At 48.7% G+C, this 25,934-nt stretch overlaps 6 protein-coding genes and 2 pseudogenes across 6 annotated transcripts; 4 read left to right on the forward strand and 4 right to left on the reverse strand.

Moving 5' to 3' along the window:
* Positions 1-203: 203 nt before the first annotated feature.
* H4C15 (H4 clustered histone 15) lies at positions 204-9,878 on the forward strand. Its single transcript, XM_008019821.3, has 3 exons — positions 204-1,413; positions 1,690-4,372; positions 4,786-9,878. Exon 1 carries the CDS (start codon positions 241-243, stop codon positions 550-552), a length of 312 nt encoding a protein of 103 aa, XP_008018012.1. The 5' UTR covers positions 204-240; the 3' UTR covers positions 553-1,413; positions 1,690-4,372; positions 4,786-9,878.
* On the reverse strand, positions 5,889-6,356 carry H3C15 (H3 clustered histone 15). The gene has a single exon (XM_008019812.3). The coding sequence runs from the start codon at positions 6,354-6,356 to the stop codon at positions 5,946-5,948; it is 411 nt and encodes a 136-aa protein (XP_008018003.1). The 3' UTR covers positions 5,889-5,945.
* Positions 7,312-7,832, reverse strand: LOC103247785 (histone H2A type 2-A). The gene has a single exon (XM_008019811.3). It carries the CDS (start codon positions 7,830-7,832, stop codon positions 7,440-7,442), a length of 393 nt encoding a protein of 130 aa, XP_008018002.1. The 3' UTR covers positions 7,312-7,439.
* LOC103247787 (histone H2B type 2-E-like) lies at positions 8,073-9,878 on the forward strand (annotated as a pseudogene).
* A 5,093-nt stretch (positions 9,879-14,971) lies between these two features.
* LOC119624147 (histone H2B type 2-E-like) lies at positions 14,972-15,928 on the reverse strand (annotated as a pseudogene).
* Positions 14,972-23,800, reverse strand: LOC140709467 (histone H4). Its single transcript, XM_073008426.1, has 3 exons — positions 22,584-23,800; positions 19,629-22,307; positions 14,972-19,215 (listed from the first exon to the last, which is right to left on the reverse strand). The coding sequence occupies exon 1, from the start codon at positions 23,757-23,759 to the stop codon at positions 23,448-23,450; it is 312 nt and encodes a 103-aa protein (XP_072864527.1). The 5' UTR covers positions 23,760-23,800; the 3' UTR covers positions 14,972-19,215; positions 19,629-22,307; positions 22,584-23,447.
* On the forward strand, positions 16,169-16,689 carry LOC119624148 (histone H2A type 2-A). Its single transcript, XM_073008425.1, has one exon. It carries the CDS (start codon positions 16,169-16,171, stop codon positions 16,559-16,561), a length of 393 nt encoding a protein of 130 aa, XP_072864526.1. The 3' UTR covers positions 16,562-16,689.
* Positions 17,645-18,113, forward strand: LOC103247166 (histone H3). Its single transcript, XM_073008424.1, has one exon. The coding sequence runs from the start codon at positions 17,645-17,647 to the stop codon at positions 18,053-18,055; it is 411 nt and encodes a 136-aa protein (XP_072864525.1). The 3' UTR covers positions 18,056-18,113.
* Positions 23,801-25,934: the final 2,134 nt, after the last annotated feature.

Raw genomic sequence — 25,934 nt, forward strand, 5'->3', positions numbered from 1 at the left:
TCTCCCGGGGACTATGGCGTAGGGGGGCGCGGGGGGGAAGAGGGTGGGAGGGACCTGAGCAGAGTGGAGGAGGAGGGAGAGGAGAACAGAAAAGAAATGACGAAATGTCGAGAGGGCGGGGACAATTGAGAAAGCTTCCCGCCGGCGCGCTTTCGGTTTTCAATCTGGTCCGATACTCTTGTATATCAGGGGAAGACCGTGCCTGCCCTGACAGAAGCTGTCTTTCAGGCTGTAGCAGTCATGTCTGGCAGGGGAAAGGGTGGAAAAGGCTTAGGCAAAGGGGGCGCTAAGCGCCACCGCAAGGTCCTGAGAGACAACATTCAGGGCATCACCAAGCCTGCCATTCGGCGTCTAGCTCGGCGTGGCGGCGTTAAGCGGATCTCTGGCCTCATTTACGAGGAGACCCGCGGTGTGCTGAAGGTGTTCCTGGAGAACGTGATTCGGGACGCAGTCACCTACACCGAGCACGCCAAGCGCAAGACCGTCACGGCCATGGATGTGGTGTACGCGCTCAAGCGCCAGGGGCGCACACTGTACGGCTTCGGAGGCTAGGCCGCCGCTCCAGCTTTGCACGTTTCGATCCCAAAGGCCCTTTTTAGGGCCGACCACTCGCTCATCTGAGGAGCTGGACACTTGACTGCATACAGTGCAACAGTAACGATGTTGGAAGGTAACTTTGGCAGTGGGGCGACAGCCGGATCTGAAGTTAACGGAAAGCTACTGTGGCCCATGGCGCTCACAGCCGTAAAGACTTAAGTCGTTGACCGAAAGCTGCTTTTTCACTTACTTGGCCTTTTTTTTTTTTTTTTTTTTGCCTTTATCTATATGAAACGTTGAATGTGCTCTAGGTTTGAGCACTACTTTCTCGGCTTGCTCTTCTGGAGCAGTATATAGGCACACCTAGAGGGGCACGTCTTTGCGATCACCAGATCTGGTTCTGAGAAATAGGCACTGGCAATTTACCCGTGCCTTGCTATGTAATCTCCCCATATTTGCTCAGGCAAAGTGGGAGAAGCAGCCTTAGATTATCATTCTAGTGATGCCGGCTTTCCCACCCGATCGGCTTAGATTTCGCGATTGACTGTTCTGAGCTTCATTTTACCCTCTACATAACAAGCGAGTGGACTAGATCCCTTAGTAAGGGTCCATGTTATATGGTGTCTTCAGCCACGCACTCAGCTCAGTCTTAGTACAGTTAAAACAATGAGTTTCTACCAAGCTATCTGCCCAGTGCCTGAAAAGTATCATTTCTTGTGTTCAGTAAAAAGGCTCCTAATTTAATCAAGGACCTATGAGATAACTGTCTTTCAGTTGTGGCATTGCAAGGATACAAATGCAGAGACATTTTAATGTGATCCTTCTATAAGAGTGAACCAACGATATGATCTGAAAGCATCTTCACAACTAATTCAGGTATGTGACTTCTACTTCTTAGGGCCTGTTGTAGCTTAGAATGAGAGACCTGCAGAAACGTGCCCACCATCGATACAGAAAGCACAATTTAATTTTGACAAAGCAAAAGCCAATTCTATATCAGCATGGCATATGTTAAAGCAAGCTATTCTTTACCACCTCTAAATTGCCCTCATTTGGATTAAAATGTGGGTTCACATTTCTAATCCTTACAGTTTTGCAGCCATTGCATAGCCCATAAGTTTTTTGTTTTTTGTTTTTTTTTTAACATTCTAGGCTTATGATTTTACTGTGTACGTATTTGGAAGAAGAAATTCTGTCAGCTCCCAAAGGATAAACCAGCAGTTGCTTTATTGGTTTTCAGATGTGGCTGCTCTCATCAACATCAAACACTTGAGACTGAACTAAGCTTAATACACGGTACTTAGCAATCAGGTCGCCGGCAAAGCACTGGTGCGAGACTTGCCTTCCAGGAGCTTACCAATGGGGCTGCCAGCAAAGCGGCGGATGCAAGACTTGCCCTCCAGGAGCTTACCATCAGAACGGAGAAGACAAATAAATGCATAATATATAGATGACATAAATCCATACCTGTACACATTTAAGAATAAACAGTCCAATAGTAAGAGGCAGTACATATTCAATATGCTGAGAAATGTAGACAATAACTACTATAGGAATCCTAATGCTACAGAAGTCACTGGCTGCTGGGAAACCAAGGAAAACTTGGCTATGGACGTTGGGGCTTGTGTCGGACTCTGAATAAAGGGCAGAATGATTGGCATCCTACTGAGATACAGAGTAAAGGGGGTGAGGGCAGGGAGGAAGTGGCAAGAATAACATTTGTGAAGATGTCCAGGTAAGAAATAGAGGTTGTAATGCTCAAGATGTTTCCTTTTCCCTTTTAAATCTGACCTGTGATTTTCAGCATTGCTATTTCAAGTATCACTGTTTTTTTTTTTTTAATTTTAAAGGCAATGCTGATGAATCTGTCTGATCCTCACCAAGATCCACTAAAGAAGGAGGTATCAAAAATTTGAAGATAAAGAAAGAAAGGGAGTGGGGGAGAAAACATGTCCATTGTCTGAATCAGTTGTTCTCAAAATGTAGCCTCTCATCTAGCAGCACTGATCACCTGGGATAAAGTCTTGGGCCCCACCCCAGACCTATTGAATGAGAAACTGAGGGGTGAGACATAGTAATCTGTGCTTTAAAAAAGCCCTCCCGGTGATTCTGATACACATTAAAGGTTGAAAGCCACTGACTTAGGTAACAGCATTTCTTTCTTTCTCTCTTTCTTTTTTTCTTTCTCTTTCTTTCTTTCTCTCTTTCTTTCTTTTTTTTTCTTTCTTTCTCTTTCTTTCCTTCCTTTCCTTTCTTTCCCTTCCATCCTTCCTCTTTCTTTTTATGAGATGGAGTCTCAATCTGTCATGCAGGCTGGAGTGCAGTGGCACGATCTTGGCTGACCACAACCTCTACCTCCCGGGTTCAAGTGATTCTCCTGCCTCAGCCTCCCGAGTAGCTGGGACCACAGGCGCCCACCACCACTCCGGGCTAATTTTTGTATTTTTAGTAGAGATGGAGGTTTTGCCATGTTGGCCAGGCTGGTCTCGAACTCCTGACTTTAGGTGAGCCGCCCTCCTCGGCCTCCCAAAATGCTGGGATTACAGGAGTGAGCCACCGCGCCTGTCCTCTTTTTCTTTTTTTTAAACAGTTTTTGTTTTAATGCAAAAATATTTAAAACCTGAATATATGTTGCCCAGATGTTCACCCAAATGTTAAAATTTGCTTTGTGAGTGAGACCCTGTTTCATACACACACACACACACACACACACACACACACACACACACACACACACACAATGTGTAGAGCTCAGGATAGGGTCTCAGCAGAAGATACCAATTTGGGAGCACTTAGCTAAGGGACAGAAATGTGGAAAGCAGGGAGTCGATCTCACTTGAGTTGCAGGGAGAAAAGAAGATGGCCAAGGCCAGCACGGGGGAAACCAGGAATATTGATGGGGAAGAGAAAGACATGAGAAGACTGAGATGGGAACCTAGAGAAGGATAAGGGTGACCAGGAGAGTGGACAAGTCCTCTTCTAAGGAAGAAAAAGCAGTGTAAACATGGCCATGTCTCTTACCACATAGTTCCCCTCCAAACACACACATACACACACACACCTGTCCCCCACTAGCCTGCCTAAGGCAGAATTAAATGTGAACAAAGCACGTTTTTCACTTCATAAAAGCCACAGATTCAGAGTGGGCTTACTGGCAAGGTAGCCACGTAGAAGCTAGTTATTAGAGGAAGAGGTGGGTTTGAGACAGGGTCTCACTGTCTTGTCACCCACACTGGAGTGCAGTGGCACAATCTCAGCTCACAGCAGCCTCCGCCTCCCGGGCTTAAGTGATTCTCCCACCTCAGCCTCCCGAGTAGCTGGGACCACAGGCAAATGGCACCACCCCCGGCTAGGTATTTCTTTTTTCTTTTTCTTTTTCTTTTTGTTGTTGTTGTTGTAGAGACAGGGTCTTGCTATGTTTCCCAAGCTGGTCTGGAACTTTGACTTCAAGCAATCCGCCCGCCTCCGCCTCCCAAAGTGCTGGGATTAACAGCTGTGAGCCACAGTGCCCAGCCAGAGGAAGAGTATTTCTTTACCGTATCCTTAATTATCCTTTAACTGTCACCTGAGGGTAGACAATGATTTAAGTACAGGGAATGATTAAATGTTAAAACTTAGCATTTTAGAATGTTATCTTGTATTGATGAATTCAGCTTATGCTGGTCTCGCAAACAAATACGAAGACTGACAGATTCCTGTGAGTGCAGGCCTTCACAGTGCCAGGACCGCAACCTGTAATGAATTCTATTCCTGACTGGATATAAAAAAATGCCACGAAATTTTCCTTTGAGATTCAGCCGGGGAGACCTCCCGGAGTTTAGAGGTGCCCAGACTGGTGAGTGAAAGGAGTGTGATCTGGAGGGCGGGGTGGGGGGGGCAGTCAGAGGACCTAGATGTCTGACACCAACATCCGCAGCTTCCGGTCTCTGCTCAGTCACTACTGGGCCTGAGAAGCTGGGTGCAGAGATGGTGGGTGACCCACCCACCTCTGAAGGTCACTACTTTTTGAAGTCAGAATACCGCCCATGCACGGTGGGCCTAAGCAGGTTATGAGAGTCTCCGCAGAGACCTGGAGGCATTCTCTAGAAATTGCTGTGACCCTGGAGCAGAAACATGTGGCAGTCCCCAGCAGGGCTCACCTACACTGCTCTCCTCACTTAACACGCCTCAGGAAAGCCAAAATGGCAGCTTTACAAAACGAAGTTTTATTCCATTATCCCTTCTCTTCTCCCCTCTTAATTCTCACAGATCTCTGCGGCGAATGCTTTTAACCTGTTAACTGTGATGAAACAAACAGAAAACCAAAGCCCTGGCTTCTTTGAGGAGCAAATAAATGACCGAGACGGTGTTACCTAAGACCTCTATGGCCATTTGTGTCTGGCCCTGTGTAGAGTGGGCTCTGCAAGACCCTGCGTCACTTTCCCACTAAGAGGCCTTGGACTTCCCAGCTCCCAGAGACTACAGAGATCGCCTCTGAGGCCTCCTGTCACGATTTCCTAAGGTGAGGAACTTCATTTGCCCAACGGAGGCCCACGTTCTGCCTGTTTGATCTACTGTCTTCCCAAGGATCTGAACTCGGGGACCAGCGTCTGCCCACATGTCCGACGAAAACAATGTAAAGAAACTACTGAGTCTGGACAGAAAATCCAGACACACCATGCAGCTTCTAAGAGGACCGAGTGCCCTCATTGGAACAGAGTGAGTCTCCTTCTGTGGACATGGACAGGGAACAGCTCGATTAAGCCCAGATTCACAAAATTCCGCCCACACCCCGCGCCCCCGGGGATTTTGGCTTAGGGGCAGGATGTGGGGGTTACCACTGTGCTGGTGGAGGTGGCGTGAGCCCGACCGGCAGCCCCAGCGCAGTTCTCCCCACGTTTGCCCGCAGAACCCCGGCGAGGCCGAGGTGGTCATTTCCCTCGCTAGCCGGAGGGCCGCGCCGGGTGACGCCGGTTTGGGCGCGAAGCACGGGCGTGTGGCCCTCCACTTCCGCAAAGGCCAGGCGCTCTCAGGACCGCGAGCCCTGAGCGTCCGCCTGGTGACCCCTGGCCTCGGGACCGACGCCCTGTCCCTCCCGCCCCACCTCCCCCCGCCACGCAGGGCCCCGGTCACGCGCAGGAAGAGCCGGACCGTCAAAGCCCCCAAGCCGGCGCCAAGGAAAGCCGCCGCAGCCCGGCCAGGCCAACTGGCCGAAGTCGGCAGAGCTCAAGATGGCACCGCAGCAGGGGACCTGACTTGTCAAGCGACCCCGTGTTTTTTTGGGAGCCTAACCGGAAGTGCCTTCCCCGCTCTAATGCCGGAGGGGGAGCACGGAGGGCAAGCGGTACAGCTTCTTCCAAGTGCTGATGTGGGTGGCTCTGAAAAGAGCCTTTTGGATGCGATGGAACCTCCGACCAAACACGCACTTCTTAAGCCCGCTCACCACGGATGCGGCGGGCCAGCTGGATGTCCTTGGGCATGATGGTCACGCGCTTGGCGTGGATGGCGCACAGGTTCGTGTCTTCGAACAGCCCCACCAGGTAGGCCTCGCTGGCCTCCTGCAGCGCCATCACGGCAGAACTCTGGAAGCGCAGGTCCGTCTTAAAGTCCTGCGCGATCTCGCGTACCAGCCGCTGGAAGGGCAGCTTGCGGATCAGCAGCTCCGTGGACTTCTGGTAGCGCCGGATCTCCCGCAGGGCCACGGTGCCGGGCCGGTAGCGGTGCGGCTTCTTCACCCCGCCCGTGGCCGGCGCGCTCTTGCGGGCCGCCTTGGTGGCCAGCTGCTTCCTCGGGGCCTTGCCGCCGGTCGACTTGCGGGCAGTCTGCTTAGTACGGGCCATAGCGAACCAACACACAAGCTTACCAGCGCAGCGGCGGGGAGAGAAACGAGCTGCTGGCCCCGCGGCAGCCGTCTTTATAAGCACAGTCTTTTCCCGATTGGGCGGAACAAGAATTGAAAATCCCGCGCTGGCTGTCCATTGGCTGTGACGTCACCCGTCCTAAAGTCACCGGTTGGCTTGGGCAGAGTCCTCCCTAATCCCGCCCACCCGCCTCACTTTCTACTTTCCAGTTGGCCAAGTTTTGCAAGCTTGTTTTTCCCCCTTTCCTTTAGGGTGAAAGTCGTTTTCCGTGGCAGTTTTGTCAGATTGTTCCCTGTCCGCCCTTCGCTTCCTTTCTTGTTGCGCCCAGCGGCTCCGGCATGGAACCTCATTCTTCCATTTGCCCCCAGCCTTCAGTTGCTACTTGGCGGGTGGTTTTTCGCCTGTCGGATACCTTTTGGGTGGGAGAGGTGCCCGCCCCCAGATTCCGCCTCCGAGACCCTTACTCTCCGCCGCCAAGGCGCTTTGGGAAACAAAACAGAAACTAAGACTTAAGTTAGCTCCGTGAAGCCAAGACCCAGCTCCGCCACACTGGGCGAGCACTACCCCATCGGGGGTGGGGGCAAGGAGCACGTCCCGCTAGTGCTAGGCTAGGTCTAAGTGCCCGGCCATGGCCTGCGGAAACCACTGGGGAAGCGCGCGCTCCGGGCGCAACACTTTAAGCGCCTTGGGTACTGCCCGCGGCGCTGGTGTTTGTAACTGTGTGGAGTGGACCGTGGCGGCGCCCAGGATGTTTGGTGCCTCCACCTGCGCTGGGAAGTCCTAGGAGTGGGGGCCCACTCATCGATGACCCAAGGCAGTTACGTGCTCCAGATGCAAGACGGCACACGCGCGCGCACACACACACACACACACCCCCGTCCCGTCCCGTCCGGTCCGCTGCAGGTTCGCAGTTTACTACTGAGAAACGCTGGACTGAGAGGAGCCGGCATTAGCAACTCTTTTATTTGAAAACGTGAGTGGCTCTGAAAAGAGCCTTTTGAGTTCACAGGTGCCCCTTCGAGACGCGGGCCGGGCTGGGCCCACTTGGGCCGGACGTCAGCCTCACTTGCCCTTTGCCTTGTGGTGACTCTCCGTCTTCTTAGGGAGCAGCACGGCCTGGATGTTAGGCAGGACGCCGCCCTGGGCGATGGTGACTTTGCCCAGCAGCTTGTTCAGTTCCTCGTCGTTGCGGATGGCCAGCTGGAGGTGACGAGGGATGATGCGCGTCTTCTTGTTGTCCCGAGCCGCGTTGCCCGCCAGCTCCAGGATCTCGGCGGTCAGGTACTCGAGGACCGCCGCCATGTAGACTGGCGCGCCGGCCCCCACCCGCTCCGCGTAGTTGCCTTTGCGCAGCAAGCGGTGCACTCGCCCTACCGGGAACTGGAGGCCGGCGCGGGACGAGCGCGACTTGGCCTTGGCGCGGGCCTTGCCTCCTTGCTTGCCACGACCAGACATGACAGCGATAGTAGTCACCGAGTGAAACTCCTGCCTGGCGACCGGAAAAGTCACCGAAAACGCCGCAGCTTCACCCTTTTATAGACAGAACGGCGATTGTCCACGGAGCACTTTGATTGGCTCAAGCAAATTTTGTCCCGATAGCCAATAGGATAGCTCAGCCAGAATCCACTCATTTACATAATCTCGTCTCCCTCGCATTGGGCGCCGCGAAAAACTCGCGAACCACAACGCAGCGTCATGCGCACGGCCTCTGTAAGTGCACAGTCGTTTCCGGTAGACCCCGAGACCAAGGTTCTGCCTGCGTTCTCGGGGGTTGAGAGTCGGTGTTGGGTCTGGCCGTGCCTGAACCTGCAAAGTCCGCGCCCGCTCCCAAGAAGGGCTCCAAGAAAGCCGTCACCAAAGCCCCGAAGAAAGACGGCAAGAAGCGCAAGCGCAGCCGCAAGGAGAGCTACTCCATCTGCATGTACAAGGTGCTGAAGCAGGTCCACCCCGACACCGGCATCTCGTCCAAGGCCGTGGGCATCGCGAACTCCTTCGCCAACGACATCTTCGAGCGCATCGCGGGAGAGGCGTCCCGCCTGGCGCACTACAAGCGCTCCACCGTCACGTCCCGCGAGAGCCAGACGGCCCTGCGCCTGCTGCTGCCCGGCGAGCTGGCCCAAGCACGCCTTGTCCGAGGGCACTTGCAAGGCCGTCACCAAGTACACCGGCTCCAAGTGAGTCCCGGCTGCTTGACTCCAAAGTCTCTTTTCTGGGCTGCTTAACCCCTTCGGTGAAACAAACTGTTTTCCCACTGCTTACTGTAAGTTCTACTTAGGGATTTTTTCACAGCACCTATCCCTTTTTCTGCAGCTGATGGGAGAGGAATATAAGATAAAGCCGGAATCTGTAGCTTGGTCGAGAACTACCTGGTAATAACATGGTAATGTGCACATAATTTGCCTTTTCCATAGTCGGTTTGCTACCGGGGCGGTCAGTGTAAATCTGCTCAGGAGAGTGGAAGAAAAAAATGTTAATTGCATATTGAGCTCGTTAAATTGTGTAGTAATCTGAGAATATTCCTAAACTTTTGTGACCACGCCTCACCATGTAAACTTTCCTTCCGCAGCTGTAGACCTCCATTCTATGGTTGAAGCAATTTTCCGTTTACATAGTCCTCTTGTCTCAATTTGGTATTCCTTTCAGGTACTGTGAGCCTATAGGTATTTATTCCTGGGTTTCAAGACGTTAAATGCTCTCAGAATAGAGTAATGGAAAGGCTGCTGTCATGGATAGTAAAGCTTTTTAGTCAAGTGTTGGTATGTAGACAATTCCCCACTGTGATCGTTGGGTATTTTACCATTATCTGCGCAAGAAATGTAATGAAAAAATTAGGTCTAAGTTTTAAGGCCTTCATTTTTGAGACTGGATACCTTAAACAATAGTTTCCTAAACAGTTAAAACTTATTTTACCCTGAAGCTTTTGAGACACACACAAATATATATACCCTGAAGCTTTTGAGACACACACAAATATATACATAAATATATTTTATATTCCTTAAACCCCACATATTTCCACTGATCCAAATCACTGGGGGCGAGAGACAAGCAATCTATGACACAACACCAGGTGATTCTTAAGTTTGGTAACCACTGACTTTTGGTTATGCAGTTGCCATATTCCTTGGTAAGAACGTGTTCACAATTTTCAGTCACTATGCCAGATAATTCCCCCTCCCCACACCCCCCTTTTTTCCGAGAATTGCAGTGCGATATACAAAAGTTTCATTTAATCCTTTATTAAATTAGGACTTTATATATTTTTATTAGGATTGAAAATACATTTCAAAAAGATCAAGTGAGAACAGAAGATAAAAGTACCAAGATAAAGGCATATTACAAACTTACTAGAAAATACACATTAAGCATACTGTAGTGTCCTAGTAGCCCCTTTTCACTTTTTTCTCTTTATGTACCTACATAAAATTCCAAATAGTATCTTCCAGGATGACACACTTGCTGTGTACCCCACCCAAATAAAAACAGATTTTTTAGTTATTAGGTATTGTGCTAAATGTACCTTATTTTATTGCCAAAAGAAAAAAAAAAAGCAAGCTTTTGAAAGCTTCATCCCCAGGAAACATTTTCTTGCTTTTACACATACCTTACATGGCTCTACTGAGAGATAAAGCCTAAGCCTGCAAAGTTAATTTAAAGCATGGAGGTGGGGGTCAGAGAGAAAGACAGTAGGGAAAGGTTGAGTTAGTAAGGCAGGTATGTGACTTCCTTTTAACAGGCACCTGCATGGCGTTGAGTAAATAACCAGTTATATGTGGGGGAGGGAGTGGTCAACATTTGGTCCTGGGGACTGAGAATAAGAGCAGGAAAGCAATAAACAGCTAACTATGAGAGTGACTCAATGTAATTATATTACTTGTCAATCGCTACTTTTCCTTTCTTACCAAAATTCACACAGGTATGAAAGCAATATGACATTCAGGTTCTATTATGTGTATTTGTGCACAGGACTTCCCACAATAAGGGAGAAGAAAAACCACTGCACATTCGGATAAAATATGCTGGGAATACAGCAGTAAACAGAATAGAAAAAGTCTACACTTTAATTAGTGGATAAGTAAAAATAAGTGAACAAATAAATTTATATTATTCAGGGGGCCATATGTGCAATTCTGTTAAGTAAAGCAGAACGTGGAGTGGAATAGGGATGACAGGTTTGATAGTTAATACTTGAGCAGAGCTGTATACAGTAAGATAGTTATAGAATATCTTAAGGCAGAGTATTCTCAGAACAACATGGTAAGTACAAAGGCCCCAAGGCAGGAACAAGCTGGTGAATGTGGCTGAAGCACACTGACCAAGGGAAAGTTTTGCAGAGATCAGAGAGGTGCTCGAAGGCCAGATCATGTAGGCCATTAAGGAGCTTCACAGGCCATTGCAGAGATTTTGTCTTTTAAATGAGATAGAGTACTCTTGGAGAATTTGACTGACTGGAGAGGCTGGTGGTAGCAATGGAGATGTGGAGATGCAGATTAGTTGCGGAGATATTTTAAATGAAATTGATTTAGTATAGGCTGACTAAAAGAGAAATCAAGGATTAATTGTAGGTTTTTACACTGAGCACTTGAAAAGAGCTACTATTTGCTGATAGGAGGGAGGAGTAGTCTTGGAGGAAGGAAACCAAGAATACTGTTGAACAAAATGTTGAAGACTCCTGGTAAGTATCGAAGTATAAATATCACAGGAAGTCAGAAATATGAGAATCTGGAGTTTAGGAAAGAAGGGGATTAGGTTTATAAGATCTCATATCAGTCTGATTCTTATTCTTTTGTAGATAATCTACCCTTTCTTTCTGTAAATATTTAGAAATCATGTCTGTGTGTATACACACACACACACACACACACACACACACACACACACACACACTTACCCCCGCCCCCAGGACTGCCTCAGCTTTCATCTCAGTATTTGACTGAAACCTATTCAACTTCAGTTTTAGCCTTAGAATAATGAGATGTCTATGTCAATGTCATTTGGGGCATCTCTGGTCTTGTGCAGTCACAAAAGTCACCATTACCACTACACAGTATGTATTATGACCAATGGATATCATTCAGAGTTCTAGTTTCCATATGCTATTATCAAACGTATATAATAAAGCTTTTAATATAACTTGGGGGTGAAATTAGTGAAATATCAATTTACATAATTAATTTTATTGTAAAATACATTAATGTATGAGTTTCTGTACTGTCTTTGATTACAGTTTTTAAAGTATTTCCCATTTTTTTATTTTGAAAATTTTAAACCTACAGAAAAGTTGGAAAAAAAAGTACAAAGAGCAACCATAGTCCCTTCACCTGGATTCACCAATTATGATGATTTCGCTGCATTTGCCTTATCTTTGTCTTCTCAGGTACACACAGCCCCTGACCCATCTGAAAATAAACTGCAAACATGTTGGCACTTCTCCGTAAATACGGTGGCATGTCTCTTAAAAATAGGATATTCTCCTAAATAGCTACAATAACATTATTATACGTAATAAATTTAATGCTGATTCTGTATTAATATGCAATCCATATTCAGATTTCTCCAATTATCGGAAAAACTCTGTATAGCTGTTGTATGAGTTTCCTGTGGCTGCTGCAACAAATTACTACAAACTCAATGGTTTTAAAACAACAGTCATTTATTCTCTTACAGTTCTGGGGGTCTGAAGTACAAAATCAATTTTACTCAGTAGAAATCAAGGCTGCACTCCCTCCAGAAGCCTTAAGGGGGAGGGTCTATTTCCATGCCTTTTCCAGCTTCGAGAGGTTTATTTCTGGTTTATGGTCCCTTCTATCTTCAAAGCAAGCAGCCTGTTAATCTTCAAATCTCTCTCTGCTTCTACACTTGACTTTCTTGCCTCTTCTATACGGACTGTGGTGATTACATTTGGGGCCTATCTGGATAATCTGGCATAATCTCTCAATCTCAGAATTACATCTGCAAAATCTCCTTGGCTATATACGGTAATACTCAGGCTCTAGGGATTAGGATATGGACATATTTGGGAGCCACATTTAGCCTGCCACAGCCATTGACTAATGTTACGGATTGAGTTGTGTCCCCCCAAAAGATATGTTGAAGTCTAACCCCTAGTTCCTTAGAATTTTGCCTTCTTTGGAAACAGGGTCTTTGCAGATGTAATCAAGTTAAAATGAGGTCACTAGGGTGGGCCCTAATCCAGTATGACTGATACCCTTATAAGAAGACATGGAGACGGCTGGGTGCAGTGGCTTACGTCTGTAATCTCAGCACTTTGGGAGGCCAAGGCAGGTGGATCACCTGAGGTCAGGAGTTCGAGGCCAGCCTGACTAACATGATGAAACTCCATCTCTACCAAAAATACCAAATTAGCCGGGCGTGCTGATGCACGCATGTAATCCCAGCTACTCAGGAGGCTGAGGCAGGGGAATTGCTTGAACCCCGGGGGGTGGAGGTTGCAGTGAGCCAAGATCATGCCATTGCACTCCAGCCTGGGCAACAAGAGAGAAACTTCATCTAAAAAAAAGAAAGAAAACATGGAGACATACATGAAAAGACTGAGGTAGAGATTACAGTTATGCTGCCACAAACCAAAGAACAAATGGGGCTACCAGACACTGAAAGACAAGAGTCTTCCCCTAGTGGGTTTGGAGAGAGCATGGCCCTACCAACACTTTGATTTCAAACTTCTGGCCTCTAAAACCATGAAAGAATAAGTTTCTGTTGTTTTATGCCATACAGTTTATGGTACTTTGACAGCCTCAGGAAATTAATACAACTACTAAAATTTTTTGATTTAGTTTATTTAAAAATTTTAAATAACATTTCACATCTTAAAAAAAAACAAAACCCTGGACATTCTTCCTGTGATAGTAATATTAGTCTTTAGCCTTAGTCAAGTATTGATTTTCAACATATGGACATTTGTTCCAAATATGTAATAGGAGCAACTCTGTCCTAATAGACCCCATTTGACTTCTTTGAGACCTTTCACGAAAGATCTTTCCTTGTATCTAGAAAATTATTTATTATTCCTGAAATATTTCAGGATTCAAACTGGTATAAACAAATACGTCAGACAAATTGGCTTAACTGGAAGTCCAAAGGTACAGCAGGGATCCAAGGTTGACTGAACTCCATGAGTGGCTCAGTTCTCTGATTCTCCCACACTGTGCCCTCCTCTGCATTTTGTCTATAATCATTCTTGCCTTCATACCTAAAGACAGTCCATCCTGCTGCTACCTCTTGAAAGCAAATAAGCTGCTTTCCCAAAAGATAATGGCATGCTACACTCCCCTGCTGAGTTAGTCAGTTGTTAACTCAGTTCACTTCCTGAAATGTTAAATGCCAATTAGTTTGATCTAGATTCCTGAACTAATCACAGTAAGACGCAGGTTGAGACAACAAACAAATCAGGCCAACCCTAAGAACTGTGGGCAAAATGCGTTTCTGGGAAACACATGTGGCAGCACTGTAACAGAAACATAATTATAAAAACAAATACTACCTAGTCAATAACATACATTATAGGACTATGAACTACTCAGTTATACCTCATGACAAACACATGAGTAATAAAGTCTAGAAAAATACTTTAAGGTGATGTCCATCATTCCCATTGCTGTGTTCACAGTTCACGGGTAGATCTTAGACAGGCTTGCGTTGTCTTTACTGAACTCTAGATCCATCTCTCAAACTGTCAACTGCACATATCCACTTGAATAGCAAAGAGCTTCTCAAATTTCAAGCGGAACTCTGGATCTCCCTTCAGTGTCCCAACGAGTATCTTCTCCCAGTGTTCTATCCTAATAGTACCACGATCTACACAGTTGCTCAAGCCAAAAATCTAGGGGTTTCACTGTTACCTAAATCCTGTTCCTCAGCCACATCTATTCTACGTCAAAGATAAAATCCAACATTTCTGTTTCCATTACCACCACTGTACTCCAACATGTTATTTATCTGCTGTTTTTCACACTTTAGCATGCATCAGCATCACCCAGAAAGCTTAACACAAATCATGGAACCTGGGAATTTTCATTTTTAATAACTTCAACTAATGCAGATGCTGCTGGTCTGGAAAGACTTTAAGACTTAATCACTGCTCCAGACCACAAAACTGCAACAGCCTAATTGCTTTCCTTGCTTCTATTGTGGCCAGCCTAGGATTTATGATTCCCCAAAGCCATCAGTATAATCTTCTAAGGTTAATGAGGCTGTGTGATTCCAAATCCAGTGTTCCCAAAGCAGAGAACAAACCTAATCAACTTCTCTTGCAAATTGGTGGTCCTTCTGTTGTTCAGGCATCCCAAACTCTGGCTTCAGAAATCATACATATTTTGTTGCCATTGTATGGAACTAATCATTAAACTGGACAAGCTTTTCCAAGTGATAATTCTTAGGGAAAAAGTCACTAATGGTATTGGGTAGATTTTAGGGTATCTCAAGTAGGAAGCACAGATGGTGTTAACGGTGTTAATTCCTGGTTATCAAAATCAAACTTCCATCTACCTGCTTAAGAAATTTTCACATGAATGGTGTAGGCACGTGTTTGTGAACCAACGATATAAAAACCTCAAGAAATTTCTCGATACCATATATAAAAGTTGAACTATTTATTCCCTTTTAAGTACACATCTGAGAGCATACAATGTATTTAATCTCTACCTTCATTTTACCACTGAAGAGCAGACCCAACCTTTGTTCATATAGACAATTTGGTCTTACATAAGCTTACCAAAATTAACACTGCATTTCTAACCAGGACACAATTTGCTGGGCACATATTCACGGGTACGTAGGCAGAACAAAGACAGTTTCAAGAGCAGCCCCTAAGGCAAACCCCAGCATATCTAGACCATAGTAAGATACCACTATCAATCGATGTAAGCTTGCTTACAACAATGCCTTATGTGAAAATAATATAGTTATCTGTGCTTGGTGGAGTTGTGTGCTCTCCGAAAGTTAAGCAGACGGAAAGCCAAAAATATAAACTGTACTGACAACATAAAGATTCTTTCACCGAAGGGGTTAAGCAGCCCAGAAAAGAGACTTTGGAGTCAAGCAGCCGGGACTCACTTGGAGCCGGTGTACTTGGTGACGGCCTTGCAAGTGCCCTCGGACAAGGCGTGCTTGGGCCAGCTCGCCGGGCAGCAGCAGGCGCAGGGCCGTCTGGCTCTCGCGGGACGTGACGGTGGAGCGCTTGTAGTGCGCCAGGCGGGACGCCTCTCCCGCGATGCGCTCGAAGATGTCGTTGGCGAAGGAGTTCGCGATGCCCACGGCCTTGGACGAGATGCCGGTGTCGGGGTGGACCTGCTTCAGCACCTTGTACATGCAGATGGAGTAGCTCTCCTTGCGGCTGCGCTTGCGCTTCTTGCCGTCTTTCTTCGGGGCTTTGGTGACGGCTTTCTTGGAGCCCTTCTTGGGAGCGGGCGCGGACTTTGCAGGTTCAGGCACGGCCAGACCCAACACCGACTCTCAACCCCCGAGAACGCAGGCAGAACCTTGGTCTCGGGGTCTACCGGAAACGACTGTGCACTTACAGAGGCCGTGCGCATGACGCTGCGTTGTGGTTCGCGAGTTTTTCGCGGCGCCCAATGCGAGGGAGACGAGATTATGTAAATGAGTGGATTCTGGCTGAGCTATCCTATTGGCTATCGGGACAAAATTTGCTTGAGCCAATCAAAGTGCTCCGTGGACAATCGCCGTTCTGTCTATAAAAGGGTGAAGCTGCGGCGTTTTCGGTGACTTTTCCGGTCGCCAGGCAGGAGTTTCACTCGGTGACTACTATCGCTGTCATGTCTGGTCGTGGCAAGCAAGGAGGCAAGGCCCGCGCCAAGGCCAAGTCGCGCTCGTCCCGCGCCGGCCTCCAGTTCCCGGTAGGGCGAGTGCACCGCTTGCTGCGCAAAGGCAACTACGCGGAGCGGGTGGGGGCCGGCGCGCCAGTCTACATGGCGGCGGTCCTCGAGTACCTGACCGCCGAGATCCTGGAGCTGGCGGGCAACGCGGCTCGGGACAACAAGAAGACGCGCATCATCCCTCGTCACCTCCAGCTGGCCATCCGCAACGACGAGGAACTGAACAAGCTGCTGGGCAAAGTCACCATCGCCCAGGGCGGCGTCCTGCCTAACATCCAGGCCGTGCTGCTCCCTAAGAAGACGGAGAGTCACCACAAGGCAAAGGGCAAGTGAGGCTGACGTCCGGCCCAAGTGGGCCCAGCCCGGCCCGCGTCTCGAAGGGGCACCTGTGAACTCAAAAGGCTCTTTTCAGAGCCACTCACGTTTTCAAATAAAAGAGTTGCTAATGCCGGCTCCTCTCAGTCCAGCGTTTCTCAGTAGTAAACTGCGAACCTGCAGCGGACCGGACGGGACGGGACGGGGGTGTGTGTGTGTGTGTGTGCGCGCGCGTGTGCCGTCTTGCATCTGGAGCACGTAACTGCCTTGGGTCATCGATGAGTGGGCCCCCACTCCTAGGACTTCCCAGCGCAGGTGGAGGCACCAAACATCCTGGGCGCCGCCACGGTCCACTCCACACAGTTACAAACACCAGCGCCGCGGGCAGTACCCAAGGCGCTTAAAGTGTTGCGCCCGGAGCGCGCGCTTCCCCAGTGGTTTCCGCAGGCCATGGCCGGGCACTTAGACCTAGCCTAGCACTAGCGGGACGTGCTCCTTGCCCCCACCCCCGATGGGGTAGTGCTCGCCCAGTGTGGCGGAGCTGGGTCTTGGCTTCACGGAGCTAACTTAAGTCTTAGTTTCTGTTTTGTTTCCCAAAGCGCCTTGGCGGCGGAGAGTAAGGGTCTCGGAGGCGGAATCTGGGGGCGGGCACCTCTCCCACCCAAAAGGTATCCGACAGGCGAAAAACCACCCGCCAAGTAGCAACTGAAGGCTGGGGGCAAATGGAAGAATGAGGTTCCATGCCGGAGCCGCTGGGCGCAACAAGAAAGGAAGCGAAGGGCGGACAGGGAACAATCTGACAAAACTGCCACGGAAAACGACTTTCACCCTAAAGGAAAGGGGGAAAAACAAGCTTGCAAAACTTGGCCAACTGGAAAGTAGAAAGTGAGGCGGGTGGGCGGGATTAGGGAGGACTCTGCCCAAGCCAACCGGTGACTTTAGGACGGGTGACGTCACAGCCAATGGACAGCCAGCGCGGGATTTTCAATTCTTGTTCCGCCCAATCGGGAAAAGACTGTGCTTATAAAGACGGCTGCCGCGGGGCCAGCAGCTCGTTTCTCTCCCCGCCGCTGCGCTGGTAAGCTTGTGTGTTGGTTCGCTATGGCCCGTACTAAGCAGACTGCCCGCAAGTCGACCGGCGGCAAGGCCCCGAGGAAGCAGCTGGCCACCAAGGCGGCCCGCAAGAGCGCGCCGGCCACGGGCGGGGTGAAGAAGCCGCACCGCTACCGGCCCGGCACCGTGGCCCTGCGGGAGATCCGGCGCTACCAGAAGTCCACGGAGCTGCTGATCCGCAAGCTGCCCTTCCAGCGGCTGGTACGCGAGATCGCGCAGGACTTTAAGACGGACCTGCGCTTCCAGAGTTCTGCCGTGATGGCGCTGCAGGAGGCCAGCGAGGCCTACCTGGTGGGGCTGTTCGAAGACACGAACCTGTGCGCCATCCACGCCAAGCGCGTGACCATCATGCCCAAGGACATCCAGCTGGCCCGCCGCATCCGTGGTGAGCGGGCTTAAGAAGTGCGTGTTTGGTCGGAGGTTCCATCGCATCCAAAAGGCTCTTTTCAGAGCCACCCACATCAGCACTTGGAAGAAGCTGTACCGCTTGCCCTCCGTGCTCCCCCTCCGGCATTAGAGCGGGGAAGGCACTTCCGGTTAGGCTCCCAAAAAAACACGGGGTCGCTTGACAAGTCAGGTCCCCTGCTGCGGTGCCATCTTGAGCTCTGCCGACTTCGGCCAGTTGGCCTGGCCGGGCTGCGGCGGCTTTCCTTGGCGCCGGCTTGGGGGCTTTGACGGTCCGGCTCTTCCTGCGCGTGACCGGGGCCCTGCGTGGCGGGGGGAGGTGGGGCGGGAGGGACAGGGCGTCGGTCCCGAGGCCAGGGGTCACCAGGCGGACGCTCAGGGCTCGCGGTCCTGAGAGCGCCTGGCCTTTGCGGAAGTGGAGGGCCACACGCCCGTGCTTCGCGCCCAAACCGGCGTCACCCGGCGCGGCCCTCCGGCTAGCGAGGGAAATGACCACCTCGGCCTCGCCGGGGTTCTGCGGGCAAACGTGGGGAGAACTGCGCTGGGGCTGCCGGTCGGGCTCACGCCACCTCCACCAGCACAGTGGTAACCCCCACATCCTGCCCCTAAGCCAAAATCCCCGGGGGCGCGGGGTGTGGGCGGAATTTTGTGAATCTGGGCTTAATCGAGCTGTTCCCTGTCCATGTCCACAGAAGGAGACTCACTCTGTTCCAATGAGGGCACTCGGTCCTCTTAGAAGCTGCATGGTGTGTCTGGATTTTCTGTCCAGACTCAGTAGTTTCTTTACATTGTTTTCGTCGGACATGTGGGCAGACGCTGGTCCCCGAGTTCAGATCCTTGGGAAGACAGTAGATCAAACAGGCAGAACGTGGGCCTCCGTTGGGCAAATGAAGTTCCTCACCTTAGGAAATCGTGACAGGAGGCCTCAGAGGCGATCTCTGTAGTCTCTGGGAGCTGGGAAGTCCAAGGCCTCTTAGTGGGAAAGTGACGCAGGGTCTTGCAGAGCCCACTCTACACAGGGCCAGACACAAATGGCCATAGAGGTCTTAGGTAACACCGTCTCGGTCATTTATTTGCTCCTCAAAGAAGCCAGGGCTTTGGTTTTCTGTTTGTTTCATCACAGTTAACAGGTTAAAAGCATTCGCCGCAGAGATCTGTGAGAATTAAGAGGGGAGAAGAGAAGGGATAATGGAATAAAACTTCGTTTTGTAAAGCTGCCATTTTGGCTTTCCTGAGGCGTGTTAAGTGAGGAGAGCAGTGTAGGTGAGCCCTGCTGGGGACTGCCACATGTTTCTGCTCCAGGGTCACAGCAATTTCTAGAGAATGCCTCCAGGTCTCTGCGGAGACTCTCATAACCTGCTTAGGCCCACCGTGCATGGGCGGTATTCTGACTTCAAAAAGTAGTGACCTTCAGAGGTGGGTGGGTCACCCACCATCTCTGCACCCAGCTTCTCAGGCCCAGTAGTGACTGAGCAGAGACCGGAAGCTGCGGATGTTGGTGTCAGACATCTAGGTCCTCTGACTGCCCCCCCCACCCCGCCCTCCAGATCACACTCCTTTCACTCACCAGTCTGGGCACCTCTAAACTCCGGGAGGTCTCCCCGGCTGAATCTCAAAGGAAAATTTCGTGGCATTTTTTTATATCCAGTCAGGAATAGAATTCATTACAGGTTGCGGTCCTGGCACTGTGAAGGCCTGCACTCACAGGAATCTGTCAGTCTTCGTATTTGTTTGCGAGACCAGCATAAGCTGAATTCATCAATACAAGATAACATTCTAAAATGCTAAGTTTTAACATTTAATCATTCCCTGTACTTAAATCATTGTCTACCCTCAGGTGACAGTTAAAGGATAATTAAGGATACGGTAAAGAAATACTCTTCCTCTGGCTGGGCACTGTGGCTCACAGCTGTTAATCCCAGCACTTTGGGAGGCGGAGGCGGGCGGATTGCTTGAAGTCAAAGTTCCAGACCAGCTTGGGAAACATAGCAAGACCCTGTCTCTACAACAACAACAACAAAAAGAAAAAGAAAAAGAAAAAAGAAATACCTAGCCGGGGGTGGTGCCATTTGCCTGTGGTCCCAGCTACTCGGGAGGCTGAGGTGGGAGAATCACTTAAGCCCGGGAGGCGGAGGCTGCTGTGAGCTGAGATTGTGCCACTGCACTCCAGTGTGGGTGACAAGACAGTGAGACCCTGTCTCAAACCCACCTCTTCCTCTAATAACTAGCTTCTACGTGGCTACCTTGCCAGTAAGCCCACTCTGAATCTGTGGCTTTTATGAAGTGAAAAACGTGCTTTGTTCACATTTAATTCTGCCTTAGGCAGGCTAGTGGGGGACAGGTGTGTGTGTGTATGTGTGTGTTTGGAGGGGAACTATGTGGTAAGAGACATGGCCATGTTTACACTGCTTTTTCTTCCTTAGAAGAGGACTTGTCCACTCTCCTGGTCACCCTTATCCTTCTCTAGGTTCCCATCTCAGTCTTCTCATGTCTTTCTCTTCCCCATCAATATTCCTGGTTTCCCCCGTGCTGGCCTTGGCCATCTTCTTTTCTCCCTGCAACTCAAGTGAGATCGACTCCCTGCTTTCCACATTTCTGTCCCTTAGCTAAGTGCTCCCAAATTGGTATCTTCTGCTGAGACCCTATCCTGAGCTCTACACATTGTGTGTGTGTGTGTGTGTGTGTGTGTGTGTGTGTGTGTGTGTGTGTATGAAACAGGGTCTCACTCACAAAGCAAATTTTAACATTTGGGTGAACATCTGGGCAACATATATTCAGGTTTTAAATATTTTTGCATTAAAACAAAAACTGTTTAAAAAAAAGAAAAAGAGGACAGGCGCGGTGGCTCACTCCTGTAATCCCAGCATTTTGGGAGGCCGAGGAGGGCGGCTCACCTAAAGTCAGGAGTTCGAGACCAGCCTGGCCAACATGGCAAAACCTCCATCTCTACTAAAAATACAAAAATTAGCCCGGAGTGGTGGTGGGCGCCTGTGGTCCCAGCTACTCGGGAGGCTGAGGCAGGAGAATCACTTGAACCCGGGAGGTAGAGGTTGTGGTCAGCCAAGATCGTGCCACTGCACTCCAGCCTGCATGACAGATTGAGACTCCATCTCATAAAAAGAAAGAGGAAGGATGGAAGGGAAAGAAAGGAAAGGAAGGAAAGAAAGAGAAAGAAAGAAAAAAAAAGAAAGAAAGAGAGAAAGAAAGAAAGAGAAAGAAAAAAAGAAAGAGAGAAAGAAAGAAATGCTGTTACCTAAGTCAGTGGCTTTCAACCTTTAATGTGTATCAGAATCACCGGGAGGGCTTTTTTAAAGCACAGATTACTATGTCTCACCCCTCAGTTTCTCATTCAATAGGTCTGGGGTGGGGCCCAAGACTTTATCCCAGGTGATCAGTGCTGCTAGATGAGAGGCTACATTTTGAGAACAACTGATTCAGACAATGGACATGTTTTCTCCCCCACTCCCTTTCTTTCTTTATCTTCAAATTTTTGATACCTCCTTCTTTAGTGGATCTTGGTGAGGATCAGACAGATTCATCAGCATTGCCTTTAAAATTAAAAAAAAAAAAACAGTGATACTTGAAATAGCAATGCTGAAAATCACAGGTCAGATTTAAAAGGGAAAAGGAAACATCTTGAGCATTACAACCTCTATTTCTTACCTGGACATCTTCACAAATGTTATTCTTGCCACTTCCTCCCTGCCCTCACCCCCTTTACTCTGTATCTCAGTAGGATGCCAATCATTCTGCCCTTTATTCAGAGTCCGACACAAGCCCCAACGTCCATAGCCAAGTTTTCCTTGGTTTCCCAGCAGCCAGTGACTTCTGTAGCATTAGGATTCCTATAGTAGTTATTGTCTACATTTCTCAGCATATTGAATATGTACTGCCTCTTACTATTGGACTGTTTATTCTTAAATGTGTACAGGTATGGATTTATGTCATCTATATATTATGCATTTATTTGTCTTCTCCGTTCTGATGGTAAGCTCCTGGAGGGCAAGTCTTGCATCCGCCGCTTTGCTGGCAGCCCCATTGGTAAGCTCCTGGAAGGCAAGTCTCGCACCAGTGCTTTGCCGGCGACCTGATTGCTAAGTACCGTGTATTAAGCTTAGTTCAGTCTCAAGTGTTTGATGTTGATGAGAGCAGCCACATCTGAAAACCAATAAAGCAACTGCTGGTTTATCCTTTGGGAGCTGACAGAATTTCTTCTTCCAAATACGTACACAGTAAAATCATAAGCCTAGAATGTTAAAAAAAAAACAAAAAACAAAAAACTTATGGGCTATGCAATGGCTGCAAAACTGTAAGGATTAGAAATGTGAACCCACATTTTAATCCAAATGAGGGCAATTTAGAGGTGGTAAAGAATAGCTTGCTTTAACATATGCCATGCTGATATAGAATTGGCTTTTGCTTTGTCAAAATTAAATTGTGCTTTCTGTATCGATGGTGGGCACGTTTCTGCAGGTCTCTCATTCTAAGCTACAACAGGCCCTAAGAAGTAGAAGTCACATACCTGAATTAGTTGTGAAGATGCTTTCAGATCATATCGTTGGTTCACTCTTATAGAAGGATCACATTAAAATGTCTCTGCATTTGTATCCTTGCAATGCCACAACTGAAAGACAGTTATCTCATAGGTCCTTGATTAAATTAGGAGCCTTTTTACTGAACACAAGAAATGATACTTTTCAGGCACTGGGCAGATAGCTTGGTAGAAACTCATTGTTTTAACTGTACTAAGACTGAGCTGAGTGCGTGGCTGAAGACACCATATAACATGGACCCTTACTAAGGGATCTAGTCCACTCGCTTGTTATGTAGAGGGTAAAATGAAGCTCAGAACAGTCAATCGCGAAATCTAAGCCGATCGGGTGGGAAAGCCGGCATCACTAGAATGATAATCTAAGGCTGCTTCTCCCACTTTGCCTGAGCAAATATGGGGAGATTACATAGCAAGGCACGGGTAAATTGCCAGTGCCTATTTCTCAGAACCAGATCTGGTGATCGCAAAGACGTGCCCCTCTAGGTGTGCCTATATACTGCTCCAGAAGAGCAAGCCGAGAAAGTAGTGCTCAAACCTAGAGCACATTCAACCTTTCATATAGATAAAGGCAAAAAAAAAAAAAAAAAAGAAAAGGCCAAGTAAGTGAAAAAGCTGCTTTCGGCCAACGACTTAAGTCTTTACGGCTGTGAGCGCCATGGGCCACAGTAGCTTTCCGTTAACTTCAGATCCGGCTGTCGCCCCACTGCCAAAGTTACCTTCCAACATCGTTACTGTTGCACTGTATGCAGTCAAGTGTCCAGCTCCTCAGATGAGCGAGTGGTCGGCCCTAAAAAGGGCCTTTGGGATCGAAACGTGCAAAGCTGGAGCGGCGGCCTAGCCTCCGAAGCCGTACAGTGTGCGCCCCTGGCGCTTGAGCGCGTACACCACATCCATGGCCGTGACGGTCTTGCGCTTGGCGTGCTCGGTGTAGGTGACTGCGTCCCGAATCACGTTCTCCAGGAACACCTTCAGCACACCGCGGGTCTCCTCGTAAATGAGGCCAGAGATCCGCTTAACGCCGCCACGCCGAGCTAGACGCCGAATGGCAGGCTTGGTGATGCCCTGAATGTTGTCTCTCAGGACCTTGCGGTGGCGCTTAGCGCCCCCTTTGCCTAAGCCTTTTCCACCCTTTCCCCTGCCAGACATGACTGCTACAGCCCGAAAGACAGCTTCTGTCAGGGCAGGCACGGTCTTCCCCTGATATACAAGAGTATCGGACCAGATTGAAAACCGAAAGCGCGCCGGCGGGAAGCTTTCTCAATTGTCCCCGCCCTCTCGACATTTCGTCATTTCTTTTCTGTTCTCCTCTCCCTCCTCCTCCACTCTGCTCAGGTCCCTCCCACCCTCTTCCCCCCCGCGCCCCCCTACGCCATAGTCCCCGGGAGAATTCAGATCCCAACCCGGGGCTTCCGGATTCTGCAGTGGCTTTGGCCTGTGTCTGGTCTGAGGACGCCCGAAAGGCACTGCACTGAGGCTAAGGGAAAGTTCTTCTGGAGGGAGCCTCAGGTAGAGCAAATGGAGGCCAGAGGCGGGCAGGAGCGCGCCAGCGCAGGATTTAATCCCGACGAGCGGATTCAGAGCCGTGCTTATAGGAAGCCTCAGGAAGCGCCGTTCCGACGATGAGGCCAACATGCGAGAGGCGACCTCAAGAGCCGCGGCGCCAGGGATCTGTGCGCCAAGGGAGGACGGGAGGGAGCAGGTTCGCCATAATTCCTGACTCTAGGCTCTGTTTGGTTGGACCGAGCCACTCTATTTTAGCTCACGCAGGAGAATTCTGGCCCTGGGAAAATTGATCTCAGCATGCTGCGAGGTCAGCGAATCCCAACACACTGTCGCTCAAAGCAGTGCTGGAAGAAACAAAACAGTTCTCCCTCGGTAGAACTGAGGGGGATTGGTCCAGGCCTCCCGCCGATACCAAAATCCTGGTTGCTCAAGTCTCTCATAGAAAATGGCGTAGTATTTGCACATAACTATGCACATCCTCCCGTGTACTTTAAATGGTCTCTAAATTACTTTGTAACACCTAATCCAATGTAAATGCTATGTAAGTAATTGTTATACTGTTTTTATTTTTACTAGCTTTTGTTGTATTTTTTTTTTTTTTAATTCATTTGTTTGATATTTCGATCTTGGAGAACCCGCGTATGTGGAGGGCCTGCTACACACAGAAAACTGAGGGATATTCTGTGCATCCGTTTCTACGGATCCTCTAAACCGGCCTTTGTTTTCAGCCAGGATTTAGTGCCCAACTGTGTCCTCTGGAGGCCCCACATGGAGCTAGCAAAGTTTGCTAAATCGGGTTTTGCAAGAGGACTATCTGCTCCATACTGAGAGTAATTACCACAAACTGCTCTATGAAATTGGTTGGGGTTCTTACTGTTAGCATGTTTATTACTTTATCAGGGCTCTCTGTAGGAGAGTCTGTGAGAAAATGTTCTGGTTTCTGCTGAAAGAATCGCGTTTGGTTGGGGTTTTTTCCCCCGAAAAATATTATTTTTAAAAACTCTTCTGTGCCCTGTTTAATCTCTCCCTTGGATCCACCTCCTATGTGCTCATAAATCGTAAATCTGTATTCAGACTTCTAGACTCGAAACACGTAGATCCACCTCGTGGTTCTTCAGTCATTTTAAGCTCAAAACTCAAAATCTCCCGAAATCAAAATGTTGACATTTATAATCTCCAGGGTGTGACTCACGGGGCATGAGGGGAGCAGTTCTCTCCCTCCCCGCATAAAGCTGGTTCTCCTGTCTGCTCACTGAACGGTTCCACTAGGCATCACAGCATCTACATGCCTAAACCAACACCCCAGCATTGGCATCAGATATCTTCCTCTCCCTTGGCTGCTTCAGGACAGAGAAGAAACATGCTTGCCCTTTTCTGACTCTTTAGTAACTCTCACCGAATCTATCACATTATTTTACATCTCTTTACATCTTAGTACTCCCCCATCTTGGCTGTGTGTTCCTTACTGGCAGTGATTTTTGTTTATTCATTTTTGTAAACTGACACTTAGTTCAGTGTCCAATATAAACTCAATAATAGTTAATAAAAGGAAAAGTTCCTGCATCTGATTGCTTTTAAACACTGTTAGAAAAGACATAACCAAATTGCAGCAGGATAAAACAACCACAAAACAAGGCTGAGAGGAGTGAGTGGTGATTTCTGGTGTCAGCGGGCACAGGACCCTGGGCAGAATCAGAGATACGGGGTCTATTCAGTTCCCTTTTTAAGGGGATCAGGACATGCTACCTCCAGATGTGCCAGTTTCGACTTAAGAATTATTTTCAGCTGAAATAAGCAGTTAAAATCCCTTACCTATTT

Source organism: Chlorocebus sabaeus, chromosome 20, assembly GCF_047675955.1.
Source record: "Chlorocebus sabaeus isolate Y175 chromosome 20, mChlSab1.0.hap1, whole genome shotgun sequence".
Taxonomy (NCBI): domain Eukaryota; kingdom Metazoa; phylum Chordata; class Mammalia; order Primates; family Cercopithecidae; genus Chlorocebus; species Chlorocebus sabaeus.